A 24755-nucleotide genomic window follows, 5' to 3' on the forward strand; every position below is an offset into this window, starting at 1 on the left:
ACTACTATCACATTTCAATATTAGATAAATTACATGTGCTATTTTCAATACATCGCTGTAATGTAATCTTCACGGCTTCATGCTCCAAGGAGCCATCGACTCTCGAAGAAAGCGGAAGTGGTGGTAGTGAAAATTTCGTTCCGGATGCGTGTCTTTGTACCGCTGAGCAAGTTCTAGGGATATCAAAACAAACACAACACACACACACTAGCTAATGTCAGTGAAAGCTTACTGAAAGGTCTATCTGTCAGTGATCAGCCTGCTGTCTCATCATGCTACTGAAATCTTGTTGTATTTACAGCGTCGGAGTGTTTTCTATTCTATTGTTAATTCTAGGCATTTCTTTGGTCCTGTCTGACGTTTTTCCACATTTTGTGCAGTCCATGGTTAAAAAGGTAAGCCTATTTGTTTTCAGGCTAACGTTTTATAACAGGCGTTAACTTAAAATAATCGCTCAGTAAGCTAACATTAGACATTTTGGTGACAGCTAATGTTAGCATACTTAGCTTGACAAATCAGCACAGCCACTGTTTCAGACACTGTGTTTCGATTTCTCCACTTGAGTTTCATTGTGGAGGATGTAGCTGAAAAGCTTTGAAGCCCTTCAGCTTACTTGGGAAGCTGAATGTTTTACAAATGTCTCACATTTAGAAATATAATTTCAGACGATTCAATGATTTAGACATGTTATGGCAGATGCTTGGTAATACTGTCATAGGCAACATGTGTGTAGTCAGTTTAACGGACTACGTTTTCAGCTGTTAGATGGATATTGTTATGTATGCGAACCTTAACGTGAAATACTAGATGAAAATTTGGGAAATACTTTAACTCTCCCTGTTTACCACATACCAGCAACATTAATCTAGCTAATAATTATTCTATGACACACCAGTCTAGTTGATGCAGTTTCACTATTTATGTATGTAGGCCAGCTTCCACTTCACTTACAGTGACTGACAAATACATTGCTGAACAGTTTTATCCACTTAAAACTATAGTCTGTTATAAATCATTTATGTAAGCTTTTGTAGTGCTTATAAATGCTGAAAAAGCTGAGTTAAAGTCAAGTGTTTTTAAATTTTGTATGTCACTAGCATTCACATGATCATGATATATCATAAACACTTTGCATATTATGACCCATAAGATGTCACAAGCAGATTTTGCAGCGTTGGGTTTTTTGTCATGTGATGTGGGCACATCTTAGTCAGCAGAAGGTAATCTATCTGAAGTCACACATTTTTCTCAACTGTGCAAGACAAGTAACCACTAACCTTTGTCATTCTACAGGAAGTAGTTTTGAAGAATGGCACAGAGGCGTTTGATGCTTGGGAGAATCCACCAGCACCTATCTACATGCAGTTTTACTTTTTTAATCTGACCAATCCCCTCGAGGTGCTGGATGGGGACAGGCCGGCTGTGGTGGAGATTGGACCATATACGTACAGGTGAAAGTGGAATAGGAGAAAGACTTCAATTTTGGTTCTCTATTTGTCTATTGAATAAAACAGAAATGTCACAGTTGACAAGCAACTTAGTCCTAGAGGAGGGGAAGCAAAAACTGTTGTACCTAAGATGGCTCCTCCTAAACATGAACAAAAATTAGTAAAGAAAAAAAATCACTTGAAATGAAAAGTCACTTCCATACAGTCAAGCACCAATTTTGTGGGGTACAAAGCTTTTGGCTGTCTACTTGCCAGTTGTATTTACAGCTCACACAATGGAAAAGTATGTCATCCCTTAAGAAAGAATAGTGCCAAAAAAAGCACATGAAAGCAGAACATGACTAAATAGTAAATTATACTCTTCAATACAAAATTTCAATGTAAAAATTCTTAAAATTGATTTTACTGAATTGTATTCTTGAATTGAAAGAATGATGGCCATCCTGTTAAGGTGTTAAGTTCAGAATCACAGCCACAAAGGTTACCATAGCAAATTTAGGTTTACATGAATTGTGTGATCACAGTGCATCTTGTATGGAAAACCTCCACACTGATAAAAGCACCAAAGCTACCACACTCAGCTTTGTTTGTAGTCCAAAAATGTTTGAAAAGGCTTTCACTTTATTAGATATTTCAAGCATTTGTTGCATTTTATGATAACTGCTACTACCTACTGTAAATATGTGACAAAATATAAGAATTTTAAAAACACTGCCCTTACTTAATGTCTTTGTAGAAATGACAGTGACAGTTTGCAGAGGCAGATCCAGAGAGATAATAGTGCAGTCCTGTCTCTAGCTGTTTGCCTCTGCACACAGTGCTGGCAGACACAGTATCTTTGTTTGAAATAAGAATTGCATCACTGAGATATTTCTATTTTTCCTTCCTTATTTTCTGCTAAATTAGTATTTTATTGTGCAAATTCAGCATCACTGTGGCTTGGCTTACAATAATCCTGTGGCCTATTAACTCCTCACCTAGTCCATACTTGCAGAAGTCCACATTGTCCTGCAAACCCATATAGCTTACCATAGTTAGTTAGTTTAGGGTTGTTTTTTTTTTGGCTAATGTTTTTTGTCCCTGAACGTCAGTCATACTGGAAGTTGAATCAAAATATTACTATCCTAATTAAAGTATTTGGATGCAAATTGATACTATATGTAGAAACATAGAGACATGAAATCATTCTGGACAAATAAAGAGGTTGTCTGACTATCAACTGGTAATGTTTTTCCACCATAACCCAGTTGACTGTTTATATTTTTCTACACAGGGAGTACAGGCCTATGGAGCAAGTGGACTTCCAGGATAATGGCACTAAAGTAGCAGCTGTCAACACTAAAACCTACATATTCCAGCCCAACATGTCCCGAGGTCCGGAGAGTGATCTCATCAGGACAGTCAACATCCCTGCCTTGGTGAGCCAAAGAAATCAACAATCAGTGTTGTTTGAGAACACATTACTGAGTCATAGTAGTATTATTTTCTAGTGTTTTTATTCCTAGTGGATGTATGAAATTTCAGGTAAATGATTCATTATATTGCCTGGTATTTTTTATGGAACTTTCCACAGCTTAGGGCTTTACACAACAGGTTCTCTTTAACTAGACTCCTTTTCTCCCTCCATCCTGGTAGACCGTGATGGAGAAATTCAAGGACAGCTATATTGAGGCCAATCTGATCTCCTCCTACATGAAGGCCACTGACGAAGGCCTGTTCACCACCCGCACAGTGGGAGAGCTGCTGTGGGGATATGAAGATAGCCTGCTCAAAGCTCTCTCCACTTTGAAACCTGATCTGGATGATGTTTTTGGACTCTTTTATAAGGTGTCATTTAAGAACTTCAATACATGAAATATTTAGTTCAGACTGGAGCATTCATATTCATAAAGTGGACCAGCTATTGCCTTGTTTTGGCCTTCTTGTGTTTGAGCTGTTTGTTGAAATTATTCTGTTGTTCTTCTCTTAAAGAGCAATGCTTCCAACGATGGCCAATATGTATTCTTCACTGGCCAGAAAAACTACAAGGACTTTGCTAGAGTGGATACATGGAATGGGGAAAGGTAATAGTCTCCTTCCACCTCCGGCACAAAATAATAGAATTATCCGTCACTCAGTAAATCCAATCAGACAGAATGATTGATTACACTGAATTTAAATGGATGGATAACAAGTGATTGTATTAGACAGGATGATCAAGGCTTCTTTCATTCTGTTTGATAAGATTAAGGAAGCACAAAGTGAGTTTCCATGACATAGTCATATCATGTATTGATGTAACACTGTTTCTTGGCCTGTGTTTATAATGGTTAATGAAATGATTATTTAGGTTCAGTGGTTAGTTAAAGCAAATAACTCAGATATTTGTGCAACAGAAAACAAGCAAAGTCATTCACAGGCTCTGTGTCTCTCTTTTTTTAATCTCAAAAAGCCACACCAGTGTTAATCCTCTTTTTTGCCTTTGTGCATTTTTGTTTCATCTGTGTCTCTCTAAAAACCACAATGTGGAACTATTCCTTTAACACACAAAGGCTCTTGCTGTTCAGCAAACTCAGCAGCAGCTTTAGCCAAGCTTCTCCTGACCTAAAAACAATTTCAGTCTTGATCTACTGCAAGCCCACACTATTTAAAGCATTTAAAACATTTCTTGCCTGACAAATTGGTCAGCAGTCCTTCAGTCAAGTTGACAAAGGAAAAGTCATGAAATGCTTATACACTGGCTAGTCTAAGTGCCTGAAATGCCTAGATTTTTAGGTATATAAATGACACACTGATGTAAACAAAAAAAATTAACATTGTAATTTTTGTGCATGCATACAGCTCAGTGAACTGGTGGACATCTGATGAGTGCAATATGATCAATGGAACCAACGGAGCATCTTTCCATCCAGTCATCACCAAGAATGAAACGCTCTACATGTTCTCTTCAGACCTGTGCCGGTGAGTGGACAGCAAAGCACCAAATCATTGTACATATTTATCAAAACTGTTAACAGTTTTGGGCATTATGTTGAACTGTGGCATTGGTTGTGGCATTTTTCTGTCTGTTGAACACAGCTAAGCATTAAATGCTCCTATGTTGACTGCTTTACAGTGGGTAACATGAAAGTGATTTCAGTTAGGTGTGGGTGTTTTGGTTTTTTTTTTTTTTTTTTGCTTTCGCTTTTGCAGATCACTATTTTTCTGGTTTACATATCCACCTTGCTGGAGTTGACCAGCAGGGCTTCCCCTCAATCAACCTAAGAATGTCTTCCTAAGCCTTTCTCCCTGTGTTATTCAGGCCTGGATATTGGATTAAGGATACCAATTTAGCCTGGATGCTCGCATGGCTGGTCATTGTTAGCCTACTGAATGAGGTCATTGTTGCTGTTGATACCTATTTAGTGCTGTATGAAGCAACTAATATCAGCTCTCTTTAACCATTTATACATCAGAACTGGGACTGCAGCTCATGCACATCTGCACTAAAAAAGAAAAACCTGTTTGTGCCATGCAGGGTTTCAGGCACTCCCTCTTTTGTAGCATGTTCAGCCTTATGGAATTGATTTGTACCTGCAAAAGGTTAACCAGCACCTGATTCTATTTCCAAGGTCTCTGTACGCTTTGTATGAGGAGGATGTGACGGTGAAGGGGATCCCTGGGTATCGCTTCGTTCCCCCCAGTGAGGTGTTCGCCAATCTGACCGTGAACCCAGCGAACGCGGGCTTCTGCGTCCCTGCTGGAAATTGCCTAGGTTCTGGTGTGCTGAATGTCAGTGCATGTAAACAAGGTGGGAAGTGCATTAAACTGCTGCTGTACATGGAAAAAAAACAAAACAGCTTTTCATTGTGTCACACAGGCAAATGTTCCATAGGAAGTTGTTTCATCATGAGTGAAATGTATTCTTTGGTTTTCAGTGAGACCATTGGTTTTCTGAATCTGCTTTGCTTAATGTCTTTTCATAATGCTGACTGAATTTTTTGTGTGTTTAGGGGCCCCAATCATTATGTCCTCACCACACTTCTACCAGGCAGATGAGAAATTTGTTCAGGATGTGTTTGGCATGAAGCCTAAGAAGGAGCAGCACGAGACAACCATTGATATCAACCCGGTAGGAATGACAACCTACTGTACATACTTAAATAACTAATATGTGTACATGGTGTTTGAAGCCTTTCTTCACTTCATACACTAATGTTTTGAATGTTTTTAATTTGTTACTGCACAAAAATTAGTTGCAATGTATAAACCTGATTTTAAAATCAGTGTTATAAAACATGGCACACTGACATTCATGTTACCCACTAGATGGCGAACTATCTCATTTTTGTAAGTGCAAGCTAATGGTTGTCTACTTATTTTAACAGTGGTTAAAAATTAAAGCGGGTGTCTTGGTACGGAGCTGTCACCAAAGATAAGCTCTAACAGCTCTTATCATGTGTAATAATAACTTAGTTGAGCCTGAGATAAAGAAAATCAGAATGAAAAAAACATTTCCAGGAGAACAACGTGTGGCTAGATGTAAGAATTTTAATCCTGTGAATACATCACTATTTGAAAAGCAACTGTGCAAATATAAACTTTCTAATGAAATGTAGTAAATTTAACGCAAGATCTATATTCATTTTTGTTTTGCAGTGTTAAGGGTAGTGGCACCACCTGTCAACATTCAAAAGCATTAAAATCGAAATTGCAAACAATTATATTTGACAGATATACTCCCAAGTTGATAACAAGGAAATGCGTAATGTGAATTTTTCTGAAATTGTTCTGCCGTAAAAGGTTGTCTCTTAATAGTTCTAAAAATGGGAGCTAATTAATTGCTCATACTGTGTGACCCTTGTGCAACAATTTTCTGCAGTTCTGAGTACGACACCACTTTGATGAAGAAAGCAGACGGACTATAAATACATAAATGTTTATGCAATCATAAATAAGTTGAGATCTTATCATATGACAGACTCCTGTTTGTCTTTCTCCAGATTGTTGGCAGCCATGCAGTGCTTGCTTTGTATGAAGATTTAATTAAATTCCTTAATTTCATGTTGCCGCATATTTTTAGAGGTGTGCAATGGTAGAATTTGGAATGTTTTATTTAGTAAACCAAAGCTTAATTTAGTCAAGCAAAATGAAAAAAAGGTGCGGTGCTGGAACATCAAAGCTGGTGAAATATTTCGGGAGATGTATATTGTAAAATATTTTTTAAAAATGTGCAGCCAAACCCAGCATGCAACTGTGCACATTCATTTTCATTTCATATAAATCCACGTTCACCTCATTGTGCCAGCGTGTAAGGTGGTAGCATCATAAGTTCAAAAGGAGTCTTTGAACCCAGTAAACAAGCTACTGTTTTGTCTGTTTATCCTCCCTCTTACACTGTAAACTGTTTTCACTGTGCCTCTCAGTGAGATCATAGAGACTGATCAAAGTTCTTTGACGCCTGTGATAAATACTGGGTTGTGATGCCCTGAACATCTTCACGGGCAGAACAAACCACCTTGACTGCCAATGTCAGGGTTCAGATTTTCACCCAGGTCACCTACAATAAAGACACATGCAGATATATCCCTGTTAAGCAGTCACAAAGATATGTGTAGGATGGCGTCAAAAAATATATTTTCTGAAAAACATTTGCAGCATTTGGATAGTGTTTTGGTATCATTTGCACTGAATATGCTCTAATGATGCATAACTGTGTGTGCATCAGGGGTGACAAGCCTGAGTATAGTTCTGCACACTGCTCAGCACTGTTAAGTTCCTCTTGAACCATGCATTCCTGGCAAAGTTTTACTTTTGTTTTGCAGCTTACAGGGATCATTCTCCAAGCAGCAAAGCGGCTCCAGGTCAACGCGTATGTGGAGAAAATTCCCACCTTCAGGTAATCAGTTCATGGGCTTCATCAGTATCTAATTTAGATACTGCTCCTCCTTTATTTATTGTAATTTGCTGTATGACTACCTGAGTCTGTGTTGGGCTGCCAGTAAGATAACTGTAAAGCAGTTATGCCACCATCATCATTACTAATGGACTTTTGGACAGTCCTGGCTCACTTGTTGCATATTTACTTGGCATCTGAAGAAACAAACAGCGACATAATCTTCAGTTCGGACCTAACAGATGTACATGTTATCAAATAATACTTAGAAAAACTAAATGTACGCTGTAGTGTATATGTAAACACTGAATAGCATGCACTGGAACATTTTGTTGTTTGAGGATATCTGAATATCTCTGCCAATTGTTTATGAACTCATAGGCAGATGTTTAAAAATGCTCATAAAAACATTAGAAATAATTACGATTGTTGGTAAAACATTGTGAACTATTTTATTTTACTTTTTCAGTCAAACAGGAAACGTGAGGACAGTGGTCTTTCCTGTGGTTTACCTAAATGAGGTACAAACACACACACACACACACACACATATACACATAACATTTTGTCAAGGTTGTCTCAGTAATATACTGAACTCTGGATGGTCTTTCAGAAAATAAACCCACTATCAGCAATCCCAATTTATGCCATATTAAAAGGGCAAAGAGTCAAATCATCTGTCTGCCACAGATGTATTATTGTGCGCCTTATGAATTATTGTAGACACAACTAATGTGATTTTGACAGATGTTAGGGAAATGCTGCATCTTATACTCGTAGGCCCACATTTAAATTATTGTATTTATGTTATAAACAAGGTAGTGGTAAGGACTGCTAATTGGCTCAGACAGTGAGTGGATTTCTGTTCTTCCAGGGGACTACCAGTGTTCAGTAGTGGTTAAATGTCATGATCTCTAATGGATAATGTGTTTTACATGTTATCTTTTCTCTCACCATCTTCTCAGAGCGTCATCATTGACGACATGTCAGTCAAGAAGCTGCGGGTGATTGTCACTGAGCAGAACGTTGTGGTGAACATTCCGTTTATTCTGATTGGTCTTGGCATCATTCTGGGAGGAGTCTTCATGTTCCTAATGTGCCGACAGAAGACGCCTGAGGTGAGTGTTTGAGATGGACATTAACAAGTTTAATTGTTACAATTAACTATATAGCCGTACAGTAATGAAACAGTCTGATTTTTATCGATGTTAACATGTTTTGTTCCTGGTTTCATTTTTTTCAGAGCACTGCTGCTGAGCGTCAGCCCCTGCTCTCATCATAGCACCAAGCAGGATGTGAAAGGAAGACAGTTGCCATGTTTGCAGTATAATTCAACATTTCAAGGTTTCAGTGGATCTGCAATTTTTACCATTAACCCATTGTCACAGTTCCCATTGTTAACTAGAATTAATGAGAGTTAACTAAGAGTGAAGTCTTTGTGTTTGTTACAGGGTTGGGACTAATGTCTAAAGAGAGTATATTTTTCCTTCTAATTTCTAAAGCAAACATTGAACCTGAACAGAATAATTTAACAATCCTGCAAAATCTGATTTATCTCGGAGCTAATCCAAAGATTGAAGCAAAAAAGTAGTTAAAATGTCATAATTTGATCCAGATCATACTTTTTAGGAAGTGGCCAGTAATCAGGATTTACAGTGGTCTGGTGAGAATGTTTAGGCCGCAGTCATAAGAGATGCAAGAGAGATGTCTTTTCTCTTTCAGATTTTGGTATTGTCTAGGCATAAGCAAAGTGAACAACAAAGTCAAGCTGTGGGAAATGACTGCTGGCAGAATGTTTTACTCTGAATGTGATGTGTATTATTTCTGTAGCCTAAAACGTATCGCTCTCAGAAAATGGTTCTCACCTCATTTTGATATCTAAGGAGTTGGATGACTAGACTTCATTTGATGTTTTTTATTTTAACTTACAACTCAGTCTCTTAAGGTGTATTGAGCTCTGAATATAAATATATATTCAGCTTCTTTTTAATATCATGTGCTCTAAGTAGTATCAGTATTACTTCAGCAGTGTCAGTAAAAGGGAAGGGGGTTTTTTGCCAGGTGTGGATGTCTTGTCTCATGATGCAATTGTTCTTTTCCCCTAAAATGTTGGCATGAATGTGTGATTTTTAATTTCTACTGATAGTATGCTAAAATCAGTGTATGAACAGCTTCATGTTGGAGACACTATTAATACATTTTTTGCCAAATATAAAATCATGTTTTTCTTTTTAACTACTAGGGCTGGTCTATGATTTTATGGCTAAATTCGGCACAACAGGATTTTATCAGATTGTTTGTGATTTTATTTAAAGTTTGCAGAAAAAATGTTTTGGGCTAAAGCTGGCTGGATCGCTCATTTTTAAAATATAGTGGATTTTAATTTTTTGCAGTTTGATTAACCACTCTTTCACACACATCACTGACAAGCTGTCTTTTGTTGTGGACTTTATTTTATATGTGAAAAATTATATTGTTCACACACTACAACTCCAACATAGTAAAGTCAATATGTAATCACTGTTTACATACTCTTAATAGGTCACATATCTAACAGTTTGCACATTGTCTGGTCATTTGCTACAAGTTCAATAAACTTGTCGTGCTTCATGTTCCCCGCAGTTGTGATTGCATTTCCTTTCCTTCCGTCAAATGTTGCAAAATGACTTAATGACATGCTGTGTCAATACTTATGTTCCTTTTTCCTTTTTGTATAAAGGTCACCATAAAGCATAAATTGCCTTATGACTAACCTCACCGGCCAATCTGACTAATTTATTATTTGCAGATGTCGGAAATTGGTGTTGAAACTTCTCTAATTAAAGCTGCATAATACACATATGCACACATACCCCTGTTGATTTGAACTGATGAGTCATTATCTGGCAAAACTAATAGCTAATTTTTAGGTAACAAAAATTTAAGGGAGGTTGTATTTGTAATTTTCTTATGGAAAATAAAATGTGCTCCCTAATCAACACATTGTATCTGTAAAAATAGTTCCTGTGAAGCAACTTGTTTTACATATACATTAATCACTGTGCTTAAGTTGTGTTGCTCTTGGACCTGGTTCATTCTTTGTGGTGCGCTCCCTGTTTTTCATGGTTTCCCTCCAGTTTTCTCCCATAGTCCAAACTATGAAGCTCAGATGAATTTGAGACCCCATATGAAATACAGTCCATGACACATGTTAGGTTGTCAGTTAGACACCTCTGACGTGGAATTGTCCTCAATTACTGGGTTAAAGTGTACTTTGCCTCCCTGCAGATAAACTTTGACTTCAGCTGTCATTATAAAACTGATAAGTACCACTATGCAAAGACTAGCATTGCTGGCTCTGACTCGAGGTCAGGTACTCTGCCAAATCTCAGCCTTAGTCTTTAAGGTAGCAAACTGGCAAATTAATCTTTATTATCTGTCAGAGGCTAACTCCTCCCCAACCCAATTAAAGCCTTTAATACAAGTGGCATGAGACCACACACCAGCCTCACTGCAGAACAACATCTCTCTTGAATTTGCTGCAACCAGCATGGGGACTCTTCAGGAAAAAATCCTCATTCTTTCGATTCTTCTGACTTTGATCTGTGCCATTCAGGTAAGTTAATAATGATTGTTGAGTTTGCTTGACCTCTTCTGTGCTAATAGTGATTATCATGGCTTTAAAATTTTGATGAGTAAACAGTTTTTGATTTTATTACCATGTGGTATATCATGAAGGTCATCTTGAGCTCATCAAGGATTTATATTTGACTCTTACAGGTCAATTCACTGCCTCTGCCTGAAGACTGGAATGGTTTGATCCAGCGGACCAAAAGATCACTACTGTGGCGTTGGAACAGCATGAAGCCTGTTGGTGCCAGCTGCAGAGATCACTTGGAGTGCGGCACAAAATACTGCAGGTACAGCAGAGCTTTCCAAGAATGTTGTAGCCTAAATAATAACACATTTGGCACATTGAGGAAACTCAAATTTCACAGACAGCAGTTAAAAGATTGTATTTCTTTGCTACTACTACTTTACTCCAAGGGCTTTCATGAATAAATCTCTATCTCTTAAATGTATTGTTGTTTATATGAAATCAGTTCCTTCAAATGACTCTAGACAATATCACAATAAGATGACATATCCCTTTTCTTGAATTTCTTGTGTTCAATGATATTTCTACACATATCTATGTTGTGTATGATATTGTGTCCACGTGCACTTTGCATGGTCTGGCCAAAGTCAAAAAGTAATAACATGGCAATAAAGTTGCTCCTTATCTTCACAGGAAAAATATCTGTTCCTTCTGGATATCCACCTAAAAAAGACAAATACAAAAACAGGAAAAATCCATCATGGTGACTGTCTACAAAACAAACATCTACGGACCTTATGGAACAGAAGCGACTTGTCTCAAAATTTAAGCCTGTATGAAGTGATTGCTCTGATATTCTGGATTGAGTTGGCGACATGTCGGATGCTTATCAGTTAAAAGTATCTTGATATGGCACTGCACTGCTACAAAACAAAGCTGTAAAAGCTGGATTCACATAAACAGTAAAATGGCTCCATCTACAGTGATACTGATTTTTAACATTTGATTTCTTTAAAAATCTGGCAGAACATCAGACAGGATGTATACATCTGAACATCTTTTTGATAAGAAAATACAAATATTCACGCAAAGTTTACGAGGTGCTCTGAGTTTATTGGTTCATGTTATTATTATATATTTATTTGTACATATTGTAAGCCATGTAAATATTCAAATATACTTTACATTTTTTTATAAGAGGTTGTTTTGCCCAAATTCTGTTTGTCTTTAACTGTAAAACAAATTCAAAACAAATTAAAATATCCCTCACAGTTCCTTCTACTCTTTTAGTGCAATGGAATAAGTTGAAAAAAAAGTTGCTGTTGCAGACTGTATTAAATGTATTTCTCAGGTACAATTAAATATTTCTGTATTTATTTATCTAAAGTTATTATAGTTAGAAAGGCCTTAAAAAACTGGGACAGGAAGTCAAACCCTGTGCCTTGGTGAGTGAGGATTCCCCACTGAGACCCACATCACAGAACAGCATTACTTTTGTGTTTATTGTTGCTTTAGGAGTGACATTTACCTAAAATGGGGGTATTCACATGACACATCCTGATTTGTACAATAGTCCTAGAAAATGGATGCAGCAGCAGCTGACTGCTCATTTTCACCACTGGAGGGCGAACTGAGCCAGGTTCAGTGAACTGAACATGGCACCTGCAGAGCTGTGATGTGACCAACCCTGTGCTTTGTACCATTTCAACTCCAGCGTTTTTATAAACTAATCTTTGCATCAATAGTGTATACTGTTTAAAAAAATCTAAATTTTAAAGGGGGAATATTACATCATGCTCATTTTAAATAAAAATAATAATAATAATAATATAAGATCATGAATTGTAATATGATCAGAATCTCATGTGTTATGATTCATTATTTTTTATATTCTTATTATTATTACTACATATTTTTTGTTAGCATTTTTAACTACTTATGATTCATTAAGTCATCATTAAACAATACTAAGTCATTATTTCAGGCACTGTGCTATAACCAAATAAGTTATATGTTTAATTGTTTGTTTTTTTTTGTTTGTTTGTTTTTTTTTAATTTTTTATCATTCTCTAAAAAAATATATATGAGTGTGTTTACAGGCTGAAACTCTTTTCCTACCAGGTAGCTTGGATACTTTGATTGGCATGGACTTCTCTCTGTTCTCTCTGTTCATTGGCTAATGCCGCTGTGACGTAATATCTCCGCCAGCCTGAGCGGTGCTGAACCGGCGGCGTGGAGATCGCTGCTTCTGTCCGGACATCAACGTCGGACCGGTTTCATATTACCCTGAATTGCAGTTATGGACTGCAGGGAGAACACATCACTTTGAATCGCAGATATCATGTTCGCTCTCTGATGCACATTTGACGTCAAAGGTGCGTCGGGCACTCGCGTGATTCTTTTTTTTTCCTTTTAATGTTTGGTTGCATGATTTTGGACCTAACCGCACCTGCAAATCAAAGTCACCTGGAAGAGGCGGATGGATATCACCTTTGACTGACGACTGTTTTCAAGTAGGTGTTAAAATTAAAGGATAAATATTGAGGGAATTAGCCGCTGATGCAGCAGATGGATGAGCGCTTGTTTTTTTTAATGTGCAGTAGCTACTTTGCCTTGAAGTCAGTTATTCAGCTGTATCTTGATTCTCTTTGTGTGTGTGTGTGTGTGTGTGTGTGCTTGGGAGAGAGGGGGGGATTCTACTTTTGGCATGGGTGGCTCCTCTGGCATGTGTGCATACTTAAATCTCTTGTTGTCTATCATGTTGTCCTACTTAAGCCACTTTGAGTATTTCATTTTCATTATGAAAACCAAAACACACACACACACACACACACACATACACAAACATATAAAGCCATTTCACCATCCACATCAGTTTACATCTATGACCTTCTTCGTCTCTGTGTACGTGTGCGTCTTTGACTCAGGATTTAGGTTCAACCTCACATCTGATGGTGTTCAACCATCACTGAGTTCTTACTGAAACTTTTCCTAATCTAAATAATAGGCCAATATGAGCTGTAATGATGCTGTCTTATTACAAAGAGACATCACTGATAACAAGCAGCATCATGATCTGAGTCTGTCTCCGAGCACAACAACAAAAACCACAGTGGACTTCTCTCTCTCTCTCTCTCTCTCTCTCTCTCTCTCTCTCACTCTCAGAACCACAGTCTCATCCTTCATGTGAGATGGCTGACTTGACCTGACAGACATTTCCAGTGAAATAGTTCAGTTAATCACAACCATCTCCGTGTGCTCCAGTACACAGAGCCACAGAGTTGTTTGCCATACATTTGTGTGTGTGTGTGTGTGTGTGTGTGTGTGTGTGTGTGTGCTTCAAGTTGAGGGGACTTCCAGAGTTGTATCTGCTTTGCAGTGAAATTGTTAGTCTTCTGCAGACAACCAGTCAGTCACACTGGCCTACTTTCCTGTGGTACTGAACTATTGAACTGTTGAAAATAAGCAAGAATTGGATAAATCACAAATAAGTACAAAGTGAATCATGTTATCATCATGTTACAGTATCAGAGGAGACAATAATCTTAATAATCACATGTTGATTTAAAATTATTTAATCACAAATGAAACCTTTTTTTCCCAGAAAGAATTTCCTTATATTTTCCCATCACACCTACACACACACAGGGTGCAGTTTGGGATTCGGTGTCTTGCTTAAGGCACAAGACACCAACCCTATGATTAAGAGCCTACATGCTCTACCTCCTGAGCCACAGCTGTAAAAAAAAAAAAAAAAAATGCTTTGCTGTGGGGTTATGCAATGTTGTGCCAAACAGTAGTGTTTTTTGTTTTTTTATAGCTCAGTGGCTACTCACATTTAAATAAAAAATAATCCCATCCAATTAGGTCATATCCAAAGGACTAAAAATAAACAGGCTGTCTGCTGAAATGAAATTTTATTTTTAACTTTTTGTTGTTTAAAATAGGTTTCTAAAGAAGGTTTGCCTACTCATGTCTGGCCGCATCCACTTTTTATTCCGATCCGATGAACAGAGGCAGCGATTGACTGAAATTGCCCCCAGCCCAAAACATCTTAACCAACAAATTAATAATCTCCACTGCCAGGTTGAAGGAGATTGTTGCAGCTTGTTCAATAGATATGAAAATCATTCTACCAGCTTTAACAGGCAAGAAGAAGAGCGTACTCTGCCATCTTTAAATAAAACATTTAGCTAAAATTAATTTGCCTACATTAGTAAAATTCTACTTTGCCTCTTGGTTTTGCTGTTTTTGTATTAACAAGGTACCATAAACATTGATTAGCCCGTTTTATTAGGGATGGTGTTTATGATCAGAAGCTACTGTAAAGTGTAAACACATCAATAACATTCCCAAAGACAGAAAGCCTGTGAGCATGTTATTGATGTTGTTATTGTAGAGATGATAAAGAGGATTAAATCTTCATGGTCATCTGCAGCAGATGTTGTTTAGATTGTTTACACATTATGTCCAGACAGCAGCACTATCAGTCTGACAGCCATGAACTGATGCCTGTGTGACACACAAAGTTTTTTGTATCTAAAATATTTAATTTTCTGAACATGATTTTGAGTCTCACTTGAAATTCACAACACAGCACCAGTCCAGGGCCAGTACTGTTGAAGGCAGATATCAGTAAATGGTGGTTGTATCCTAGCAACATTTATTATAACTGATAATTTCAGTGGATGATTTCATCTGTATTCACTTTGGTTTTTTCTCCCCTCATCAAAGCTCTCCACTGTTTAAATATTTAATGTGAAGAGTTTCCAGATGCTTTGTAATTACTTTTTCACTTGGTAATAGTCTTTGTAGTTGTATTTCGTGAAGGGATGTTGATCGTTATTATGCTGCCTGTGTATCGTTTTTTGTTTCAGACTTGATATGTATACCTTCAGGAGCAATTCATGCGAATATGGCGACACTTTGAATTAACTAAACTGATGTGAAAATGTACTTACTCTGAGCAGTGCCAGCGGAGCATCTCTGCAGTGCAGCTGCCCTAGTTACAGAGCAGCTGAATAACTGTAAGGGACTGTGGTTGGCCCAGACGGGGAGAGGAGGAGTTTGTTAATGGTTGACTGAACTGTGGAGGTTGGCTGTGCTGAGGGCCAGATGCAGACAACACAGTAGGACTTTGACTGGAGGGCCAGTGGTGCTCTGACAGCATCAGCCTGCAGTTGTGCTTCATGTTTTTTTTTTCTGTTCCTTTGGCAAACTCTTACTCCAGAATTAAAGATGCTTTTTTTCTTTTTTAACTAACCCCTAAAATCTGTAATTGGGTCCCCAAGGCAATAAGTGTTTTAGCTCTACAGCTAGAAAAGCCACTGGATAATTTTGACACCTACACGGGCAATGTTTACTCCTTAATCTTTGTTTGTGATGAGATCTGAATTACAAAGAGCACTGAGGACCAACAACTGAGAAAAAAGACAGGAGCAGGCTCACAGGGAGCTCAACATAAATGCTTCATATATAGGCACCAAAAACAAAGGTCTCATTTATACAGATCACATTTACATGCAGCATTAAAATATGTCTCCATTGTCTGCACAGAATTCAGATTTATCAAATAGGACATAATCCTCTCTAAAGGCTTCACACAGAAGTCTTAAATCTTGACTTAAACTTCACCTACAGAGTCTAATACTTCTCAGTTCAACTTTATTATTACAGGAACAATTTTACACTGCTGATAGTCTCTGATGGACCTCAGGAAATGTGTTCCTTTTGACTGATTTACCACATTTTAAATTCTCATGAGTGTATTCTCATGGAACAAATTAATACAATTTTAAACATCATAACTGTGTTCAGTCTGACGTCCCAAACACAGTCCCATGTACTCTATTTACTCTGTGTTCACCTCCTTCTATGGTTGTGAACATGTTTGTGCACCACTGACACAACATTCAAAGAAGATTTCTCATGCATAAAGGTGATTCTATTCTATTCTTTCAGGATTAAATTTTAGGAACATGGAGACAGTTTCCATGGTCCAGCCTCATCTAGTAGTATGATTGGAGCATCCAGTCTCTCAGGGGACACCCTGATAGCGTGCCACTTCCCCGTGGTTCAACTCCCCACATGGCAGCTTCCCGTCCAGGCCTTGTGCAGCTCGGCCAAGAGGCCCAGCCGTCTGTGCTCCATGGGCCTGACTCGTGCCGTGTCCCTCCCGGAGCAGGACTCGCTAAACCGAGAGCACACCTTTGCCGGCGGACGGAGGCATTTTTCCAGCAGCTACAGCAGCCTCAACGAGGACCGGACGGAGGAGGAGGGAGCCAGCGACAGCAGCGGGAGGTACGACTCCACCTCGTCACCAGAGGAGACGAGTTCCCATCTAAGGAAGGAAAGGTCCGGGGCAAGAGGTGGTCCACGGTCGCACAACTCGTTCCTCCCCAGTACAGAACTAGAGGAGGATGAAGAAGATGAAGATAGCGATGGAGATAATCTGCACAGATATCATGAGGACTCGTCTTTTGTGTTGCATGGAAATTCCAATTGGCCACTAAGTAATGATGCCAGAAATTATACGATGCCCCATGGAGACGTGGACAGTGAGTGGGGAAATGAAGGGACCGTGCTGGGCACCGAGAGTGACCAAGAGTGGCTCTCTAACCAGCCTAACCAGCTGGTCTCATTGCAGACTGAGTGCCAGTGCTTTCATGTGAGCAGATCTGGCATCACGCTGATGTCTTGTGGAGAGCAGGACTCAGACAGACTGAAGGATAACATGTCCTGCTGCATCCACAGCCAACACAAATGTTCCCCAGAGTTGTCCAACAGTCACACAGAGTATGTCAGCGACTCTTCCTGTAACAGTTCTGATGGCGTCTTGGTTAACTTCTGCACCATCTACAACAGGAGCAACAACCCCGCCACGCCTCATGACCTCAGCAGTCCCGCAGTTCACTCCTCTCCATCATGCGAGGGATCCGTGTTCCTCAACCTCCAGCCTGTTCCCCAGACACCGACCAACGACCTCCAACAAGATGACGTGACAGTCAGCTCTCTCCCGAAAGAGGAGGCTGACACAATGCCCTCCGCCTCTTGCTGGTCTCCTCAGGGCCTCGACTCTAACTGCAACCTTTACTCCCTGGAGCCGCTACCCCCGGGCCTCTCTTCTCTGGAGGTGTCGGACCTGACCGCTTGCCTCCAAAGCCAGGGCACGCTGGCCATGGGGACCAACCAGAAGTACTACAAGCTGGTGACATGTGACCTCCCCTCCCAGTCACCCAGCCCAGCCTGGTCCTGTCTCACCAGCTGCCCCGAGGGTCAGAGCAGAATCAGCCCCTTTCCTCCCTCTGAGCCCCTCTTTATCGATCATAAGAAAGAAGGACAACACAAAGAATTTAAGAAGGTAATTTTTGAATAAAATAGCCCTTCTCATAGTACTGTAAAAGTAACATTTTTATAGGAAATATATATTTTTAAAAATACGACTGCTGTCCAGTAGAAACCACGTATCTTGATGATTTACTTACTAAGCTAAATAAACCATTTAAAAACCTATTTGATTATCTGAAAAATGCATCGTCACAAAGCTGAAAATGGGTCTGTTTTTCTTTGCTCATGCAAAATATGTGTTTCGTAGATACATGGGTTTGACTGTGACTATTTTCAAGTAGAAGAAAGAGAAAATGACACAAGTGAACAACATTCTCTAAGAGAGGCATTTTTATGTCTTTTGAAGTATGAAAATCACCATTCTTGGAAGCTTAGAACATTACAATATAAACCTGTAAAAAAGGTTCCCTTGTCAAAAATGGTACCAGTGGCTTGTGTAAAAATGGACTGATGATTTTGCTGTGTAAACCTAAGCAAGTCCATCTTTTGTTTTCTATCTTTCAGGAGAAAGAGGATCAACAAAAGGAAAGGAGGCTCTCCTCAGCACACTGCAGCACCGGGTTTGACTGCTCTCTGTTTCAGACCTATGATTACCAGGTTGCCACCACCTCCACTGACAAAACCCTCTGCAGGAAGAAACATACAGACAGCATCCAGAACCTCTCCCACACTCCCTGTTCACTGTGCCCCAGCCAGTGTAGCCCACATAGCAGTAAATGCCAAGACGCAAGCGCTGTGTCCACACAGCCATCTGTGATCCTGGACCAGGAGCACTGTAATACTGATGCTACTGAGGAGGGTAAGACAGTGGTGAAGAGATCTTTGTTCCTTTGTTGCTAGGTTTCATAAGTAGGATGCAGTATTAGAAAAAATGAGACAGTTTTCTTTCAGTAAATCTAACATCTGTCCTTCTTCTTACCATCTCCTTCTTCTAGGTGCATGCTCATTGGAACATCCAGTGGTGCGCTACAGTAAGGCCCAGAGGCCAACCTCGCTGCCAATTCAACCCTTCGTTCTTATTCCCTCAGACAAACCTCAGTCCCAGGCCCAGCATCTGGGCTGTCTTCTTGAACAGTACATAAATCAAAAGAGCAGCAAGTCTGGTAGCTCCCAGCCAGCCCCCAAAGGCAAAGGAAAAAGCAGTCAAAGCTTTTCTAATCTTCAGCCATCACCCATGGGGAGCTGCTACCCCATCTTCCTGGAAGCTCCTTCAAGCTCCGACACCTGCTCCACCTGCACACCGAGCCCAGAGTGCTTCAGCCGCAGAGACACGTGGAGCCAGTCCAGCAGAAGCCATGGACGTCCCAGTCCATGTACATCAAAAAGCAGCCTGGACCTATCTCACGCACACAGCCTGAAGCCCAGACTGGTTCAGGTACAAGATAAAACAAGCCCATACTCAGGCAAAACTCAGACTGGTAGTTTTTTAAATCTGGTCCAAGCCCCAAATCAATCGAACCTTGTTAAAATTCCCACCTACCAGGACCTGATCAACCTGATGCCTGAGCAGAGCCACGTAAACCCTCAGCCTCAAAGTCCCCGTCAGCCCCAAAACCACACCTCCTACAATTCAATATTCTCTCATACACCGCCCACTTTAACATTAACCACTGATGCACATCACCCAAACCTGCAAGTCTCCTTATCTCCACCTGCGTTCTCTCAACCTGAAAAGAAATTCCCGCAGCACAGAGCCACACCTGCAGCCAACTCAGGCTTTTTTCATGGCAGCTTCACAGCTGCCCTCTCCTCTGTAGCTCCTCTCTCCTCTCTGAGTTCTCTGCTCTCCTTGGCTGCTTCTGGGCTGCACCCACAGCAAATCCAGGACTCTGCTGGGCTCAGTGGGAAGCAGAGTCAGAGTCAACACAGCGAATCTCTGATCCTGAGTGACAAGCCGCCCACAGAGTTCTGCCTCTCGCCCGACACATCTTATGAGTCACTGTCTATCAGCCATCTTCAGAGGAGAGGTGAGGGTCAACTAATGACTGATACACTGTACTTTACGCAGTTTGTGTAACTCATGATGTGAAACACAGTATATGACACACACGAGTCTGAATGGGGTGAAAAGTGACTCAGTAGCAGTTAGGACTCAAGGATTCCTCCTTGATTGGTTAGTCTATTCAGTGATGAGCCGCTGAGAGCAGCAATAAAATCTCACTGTGGTGCAGCAGTGCCTTCAATACCCTGAAGGGGCTTCTTTTCAAACATGACCTATTTTTAACTCTCCCTGCACAGGATTGGCTGAGCCTTCTGCTCTGTAGCCTATGTGAGAGTGCCTGCTAGCTCCAGGAGAGAATGAGAGAGAGAATGATGCAGAAGGAACAGTGCTAATGATTTATAACACACCTAACCATTTTGTTTTAGTGCTACTATATAGCCCACTCAGTGCCAATGCAATTATAGAAATGGGAAACTTTTGTGGTGGTTAATCATTGGTGGAGGTAATCGCAGCAGCGGTGAAGAGTCAGTGTGGTGCAGCACTGCAGGCAGCATCAACATGCATAAAGAATTTACCATGACATTTGCAGAGGCTACAGCCAGTGTGAGATGAAGAAAGGAAGGCAGGGAGAGAGGCAATTCAGTGAGGGTCGCAGCTGAGACAGGGAAACTGACTCTTTCATCTTCAGTTCTCATTCACATTTGCATTCCCACAATATGGTAATGAATCCTGAAGGCAGTTTCTCATATGTCTATGCATTGACCCAGTTAGTGAGTAAAGTCCGAACAAGAGAATTTTATTTATATGAAGTCTGCAAAATAAGACTTTTGACAGAAATTATATAAGATGGGGGATTTTTGGATGGAAAAAATGAAAAAAGCCAAATGAATGCACGAAGCATCAATTATTACTCCAGCTTCTCAAAACTTATTTGTTGTCCAATGTTTTGTTTGTTGTTTTAGGTTTGCTCAGGTCTGTGAGCAGGGCGGTAGATTTGATCATGGCTCATTTTGGCAGCAGCAGAGATCCTGAAGAAAAGGTATGAACTGGCAGAGCTGAGCATCTTGAGCAATGCATCACAATGGAAAAATGCCAAACTGATATTACTTACATCTAGGGCCTGGAGTCAAATAACTTGTGTCAGCAGGAAATACACTGTGTTATATTTATTTCCCCTTGGCACAGATGCGTCTGGGTAACAGCTCCTGGAGTCCCACAATTGCCGGTCTGGTCCTGGAGCATTTGTGTCCTACGATCCAGAATATTTTAGAGGATGGGCTCAGGGATCACAAACTGGATCTCATCATTGGGCAGCGCCGGAACCACTCCTGGACTGTGGTGGAAGTCTCTACTAGGATCGGTATAATGCTGCTATAGGATAATTGAGTGATGGTGATGCAGTTTGCCAGATGGCCTTGGCTTGATGTACAGGTGGAGCGGCATTGTTTCTGTCTTTGATGAACTCTCTGTGGTTTCTGTCCAACTCTGCTGCAGGTCCATCCACCAAGGTCCTCCATAGCCTGGTCTCAAAAATTAGACAGTGTCCCCAGCTCTCTAGCCACTGCATGAGGCTGAGAGCCTTCATAATGGGCCTGCTTAAGTAAGTACCAGAATTACCTTTGATGATATTAATAATGCTAAAGACTGCTGATGAAATTACCATACATAAATCTTTTCCAGCTTGAGAGCTTTGGAATTCTGGCTCAGTCACCTTCAGAGTCAAAAAGGTGAGTACACCAAGTTTATTTATTTATTTACCATGCTAGTGGCATGGCTCTAGCAATGTAATGTTAGTTGGTCAGTTGGTTGGTTAGTTTAATCCACACTGAAATCTCTTAGCAACCATTGAATATGTTGTGTTTACTGCTAATTAGAAAACATTATTTTGCTAAATACTTGTTAAATTTTGTTACATATCTACTGCACAAGTCTGGATCTTTGTGTGTTCACACTCATGACTGTCTCAACAGATGTGGTGACAACATACTACCATTCTTGGGGGTTCCTGTCAATGTCACTAGGCCGGTGTCAGCCCTTGTTTCAGGAGCTGCTGCTTCTTCTGCAGCCGCTCTCCGTGTTGCCCTTTGACCTCAACTTGCTCCTGGAGCCCAGACTTTTACAAAACAGGCAGCTGTGTCCCGAGGAGCAGGGTGTCTCTCCACCTCCGCCGAGCTCAGGCCTCCTAGTGACCAGCTGGCCGCTGCTGCAAGCCGACAGAAAGGTGGACTGCAGTCGCAGCAGTCAGCAAACTAAGATCTCACACCAGATAGGTCCGTATTACCAAGAGTCACTCAGTCCTCTGAATTCAAGTTGCATCAAACAGCAGTGTGGAGGAGGGATGCTGGCTAACAGGAGTCCACGGTTAGCTCCTATTCCAGAGTGGTGGCCGAAAGAGCCTGATCTTATTGATGGTGTGGTTGAAGGGGAGGACTGTAGCCAGAATTGTGTAGATACTTGGTCTCAAATAAGTATGGACAGCAGGCAAGAAGAGAGGAGGAGGGAGAAAGACAATGGGAACCCAAATGTGTCAACTTGTGTTCAGGCGGAGAGCCCCTGTCAGGGTGGGCTGCGCTGGGCCAAACTGTTTGGAGCAGCTGATACTTCCACCAGAGCAGAGACAGTTTCTCAGAGTCACATCGGAGCACAAACCAGGAGGTAAGAACCAGCTGGGTGCAATGAGAACAAGATACAGACTTTTATTTACTTATTTATTTTTTACACTGTGAGAATGTGATCTAGATTGACGAAAACTGCACTCTATCTCTTTATGATTGCTTTCAGGCGACCATCACAGTGGCTTCATTTGGACAGATCGCAGCTTGGACTGTTGGCTCAATCCATCAGGTCAATGAAGCTAGTAGGAGCACAGAATGACAAAAACAAGGACTACTGAAAACTACACCCTCTGTGGGTGGAGGACAGAGTAGAGCCTATTTACTGTAATAACAAAAAGTCTTAACTGCATGATAATACACAGCACCCGATCACACTGCTGAACTGATCAGAAAGCACATAAAATACAAGATTAACAGCTTGGCAATGGCCCAGATTCATCAAGCTCTACGTTGCACCAGCTATTCATAAATCCAGTTTGAGGATCCTCAAGTTCTAAGTAACTATCAGCTAGTATCTAAACTACATAACTAATGAGGTTGTACAATTAAAATGTAAGAAATTACTATAATAAACTATAGTAAAAAACTTTAATAATGCATAAGGAAACATCTGTAGCACTGTCAAAAGCATTCAGCCACCAGAGTCACTGCAGCACCAGAAGCTGCAGCATAAAGCCAAAGTATATATTAAACTTAAATGCTAATCCTCTGTAAATAATAGTATTACTCTCTTTTTTTAGATCCTCATACAAGGAGAAATACACTATGTGTTTCAAGCTAATCTAACAAAGACTGTTTAGCTTGTCATTTAATTTGACATTAATTAAGTAACATGTAAATCTCCACTTAGTTAACACTTATTCTACGGTATAACTGGGCTTACTTTGAACTTTTGAACGGCTGGTGCAACCAGCTCCTGGTCTTAAAATGTCTCTTGGCTGTTGTTTTACCTTTGTACTTTTGTCATCTGTGCTCATTTTAGTTGTGAGATGAAGCTTAATGAAAACAATCAGAAGAAGCTGGATTATTTCCACAGCAGGATTATGAGCCATTTTCCAGGAAACAGCTTGATGAAAGAGGGCCAATGCCCCTTTTTGCAATTGCACTCCCGAATAACTGTAAGTAAGGGTTTCCGTTACTCTCCTTTGTATTTCTTGTAGGCGAATATCAATCATACAATGTCAATATTGACTTGCTGTAGACTGTTGGACATTCAAGTGGTGCAAAACTATCCATTTCTCATAAGTCACTGTCAGTCTCTTCATAGCTCTATCCTTCATCTCATTGATAGTTGGGGGAAAAAAAGAAGAATTGAGCAATACACTGTTACTAGAGCCAAATAGGCCACACACCAGCCTCTTGTAGTGCATTGTCAGTGATGTTTTTATCCAGTTACTTGCTTTTTTGAGCAAATTCCTCGCATGGATTTACTGTAGGTGCATGAGTGAAAAAACATTCAGTACTGTTCTATAGGTGCTCTAGTCTTTAATATATCTCTTAACTTCCTGTTAATGTTTTTATAGCTGTAGAATAAGCTTCTGGAAATTTTCTGGCTCTGGAATTTTAAATGTGTGGAATTGTTTGGTATTTTCAATAGGATGTCTTCCAGTGGAGTTTGTTCAGTTGCACAAATATAAGCCATCTTGTGGCTGTTTCAGGTATTTAAATATGTGTGAGGTATATTTTGATAGACCGGTGGTTAGATGAGGAGGGAAGAATAGAAAATGTGTTCTCTGCATTTGTTGAATAGAGAATTTTTAATGTACTGCAATAATGTGAAGTTTGTGAAATTATGCCACCCAGCATTATTTTCTCCTCGGCCTCTGAATGCTTCCTCTAATGCCCAGTGACAATCAAACTGTCAGTAAAGACGTCAATAAAGACCTAACATATTGACCTGTCTTCTTTTTGTATGCTAACAGAGTACAAATGTTTATTCATATGCCAAATAGTTTTATTTTAAGTTATTAGA

The 24755-nt window shown here is 40.0% G+C and overlaps 3 protein-coding genes across 3 annotated transcripts; all 3 read left to right on the forward strand.

Annotated features, from left to right (window-relative positions):
- The first annotated feature begins 130 nt into the window (after positions 1–130).
- On the forward strand, positions 131–9923 carry scarb2c (scavenger receptor class B, member 2c). Its single transcript, XM_018670531.2, has 12 exons — positions 131–395; positions 1294–1451; positions 2722–2866; positions 3084–3275; positions 3420–3511; positions 4269–4388; positions 5039–5217; positions 5420–5538; positions 7232–7305; positions 7772–7823; positions 8268–8420; positions 8546–9923. The coding sequence occupies exons 1-12, from the start codon at positions 273–275 to the stop codon at positions 8582–8584; spliced, it is 1446 nt and encodes a 481-aa protein (XP_018526047.1). The 5' UTR covers positions 131–272; the 3' UTR covers positions 8585–9923.
- Positions 9924–10644: 721 nt separating this feature from the next.
- LOC108879202 (liver-expressed antimicrobial peptide 2) lies at positions 10645–12150 on the forward strand. Its single transcript, XM_018670396.2, has 3 exons — positions 10645–10897; positions 11062–11201; positions 11573–12150. Exons 1-3 carry the CDS (start codon positions 10832–10834, stop codon positions 11604–11606), a joined length of 240 nt encoding a protein of 79 aa, XP_018525912.1. The 5' UTR covers positions 10645–10831; the 3' UTR covers positions 11607–12150.
- Positions 12151–12984: 834 nt separating this feature from the next.
- Positions 12985–24679, forward strand: LOC108879295 (AP-4 complex accessory subunit RUSC2). Its single transcript, XM_018670534.2, has 10 exons — positions 12985–13392; positions 16841–18239; positions 18731–19025; positions 19162–20193; positions 21131–21207; positions 21354–21528; positions 21663–21768; positions 21849–21895; positions 22139–22823; positions 22950–24679. The coding sequence occupies exons 2-10, from the start codon at positions 16896–16898 to the stop codon at positions 23059–23061; spliced, it is 3873 nt and encodes a 1290-aa protein (XP_018526050.1). The 5' UTR covers positions 12985–13392; positions 16841–16895; the 3' UTR covers positions 23062–24679.
- The last annotated feature ends 76 nt before the right edge of the window (positions 24680–24755 follow it).

This window comes from Lates calcarifer, linkage group LG9 (genome assembly GCF_001640805.2).
Source record: "Lates calcarifer isolate ASB-BC8 linkage group LG9, TLL_Latcal_v3, whole genome shotgun sequence".
NCBI lineage: Eukaryota > Metazoa > Chordata > Actinopteri > Centropomidae > Lates > Lates calcarifer.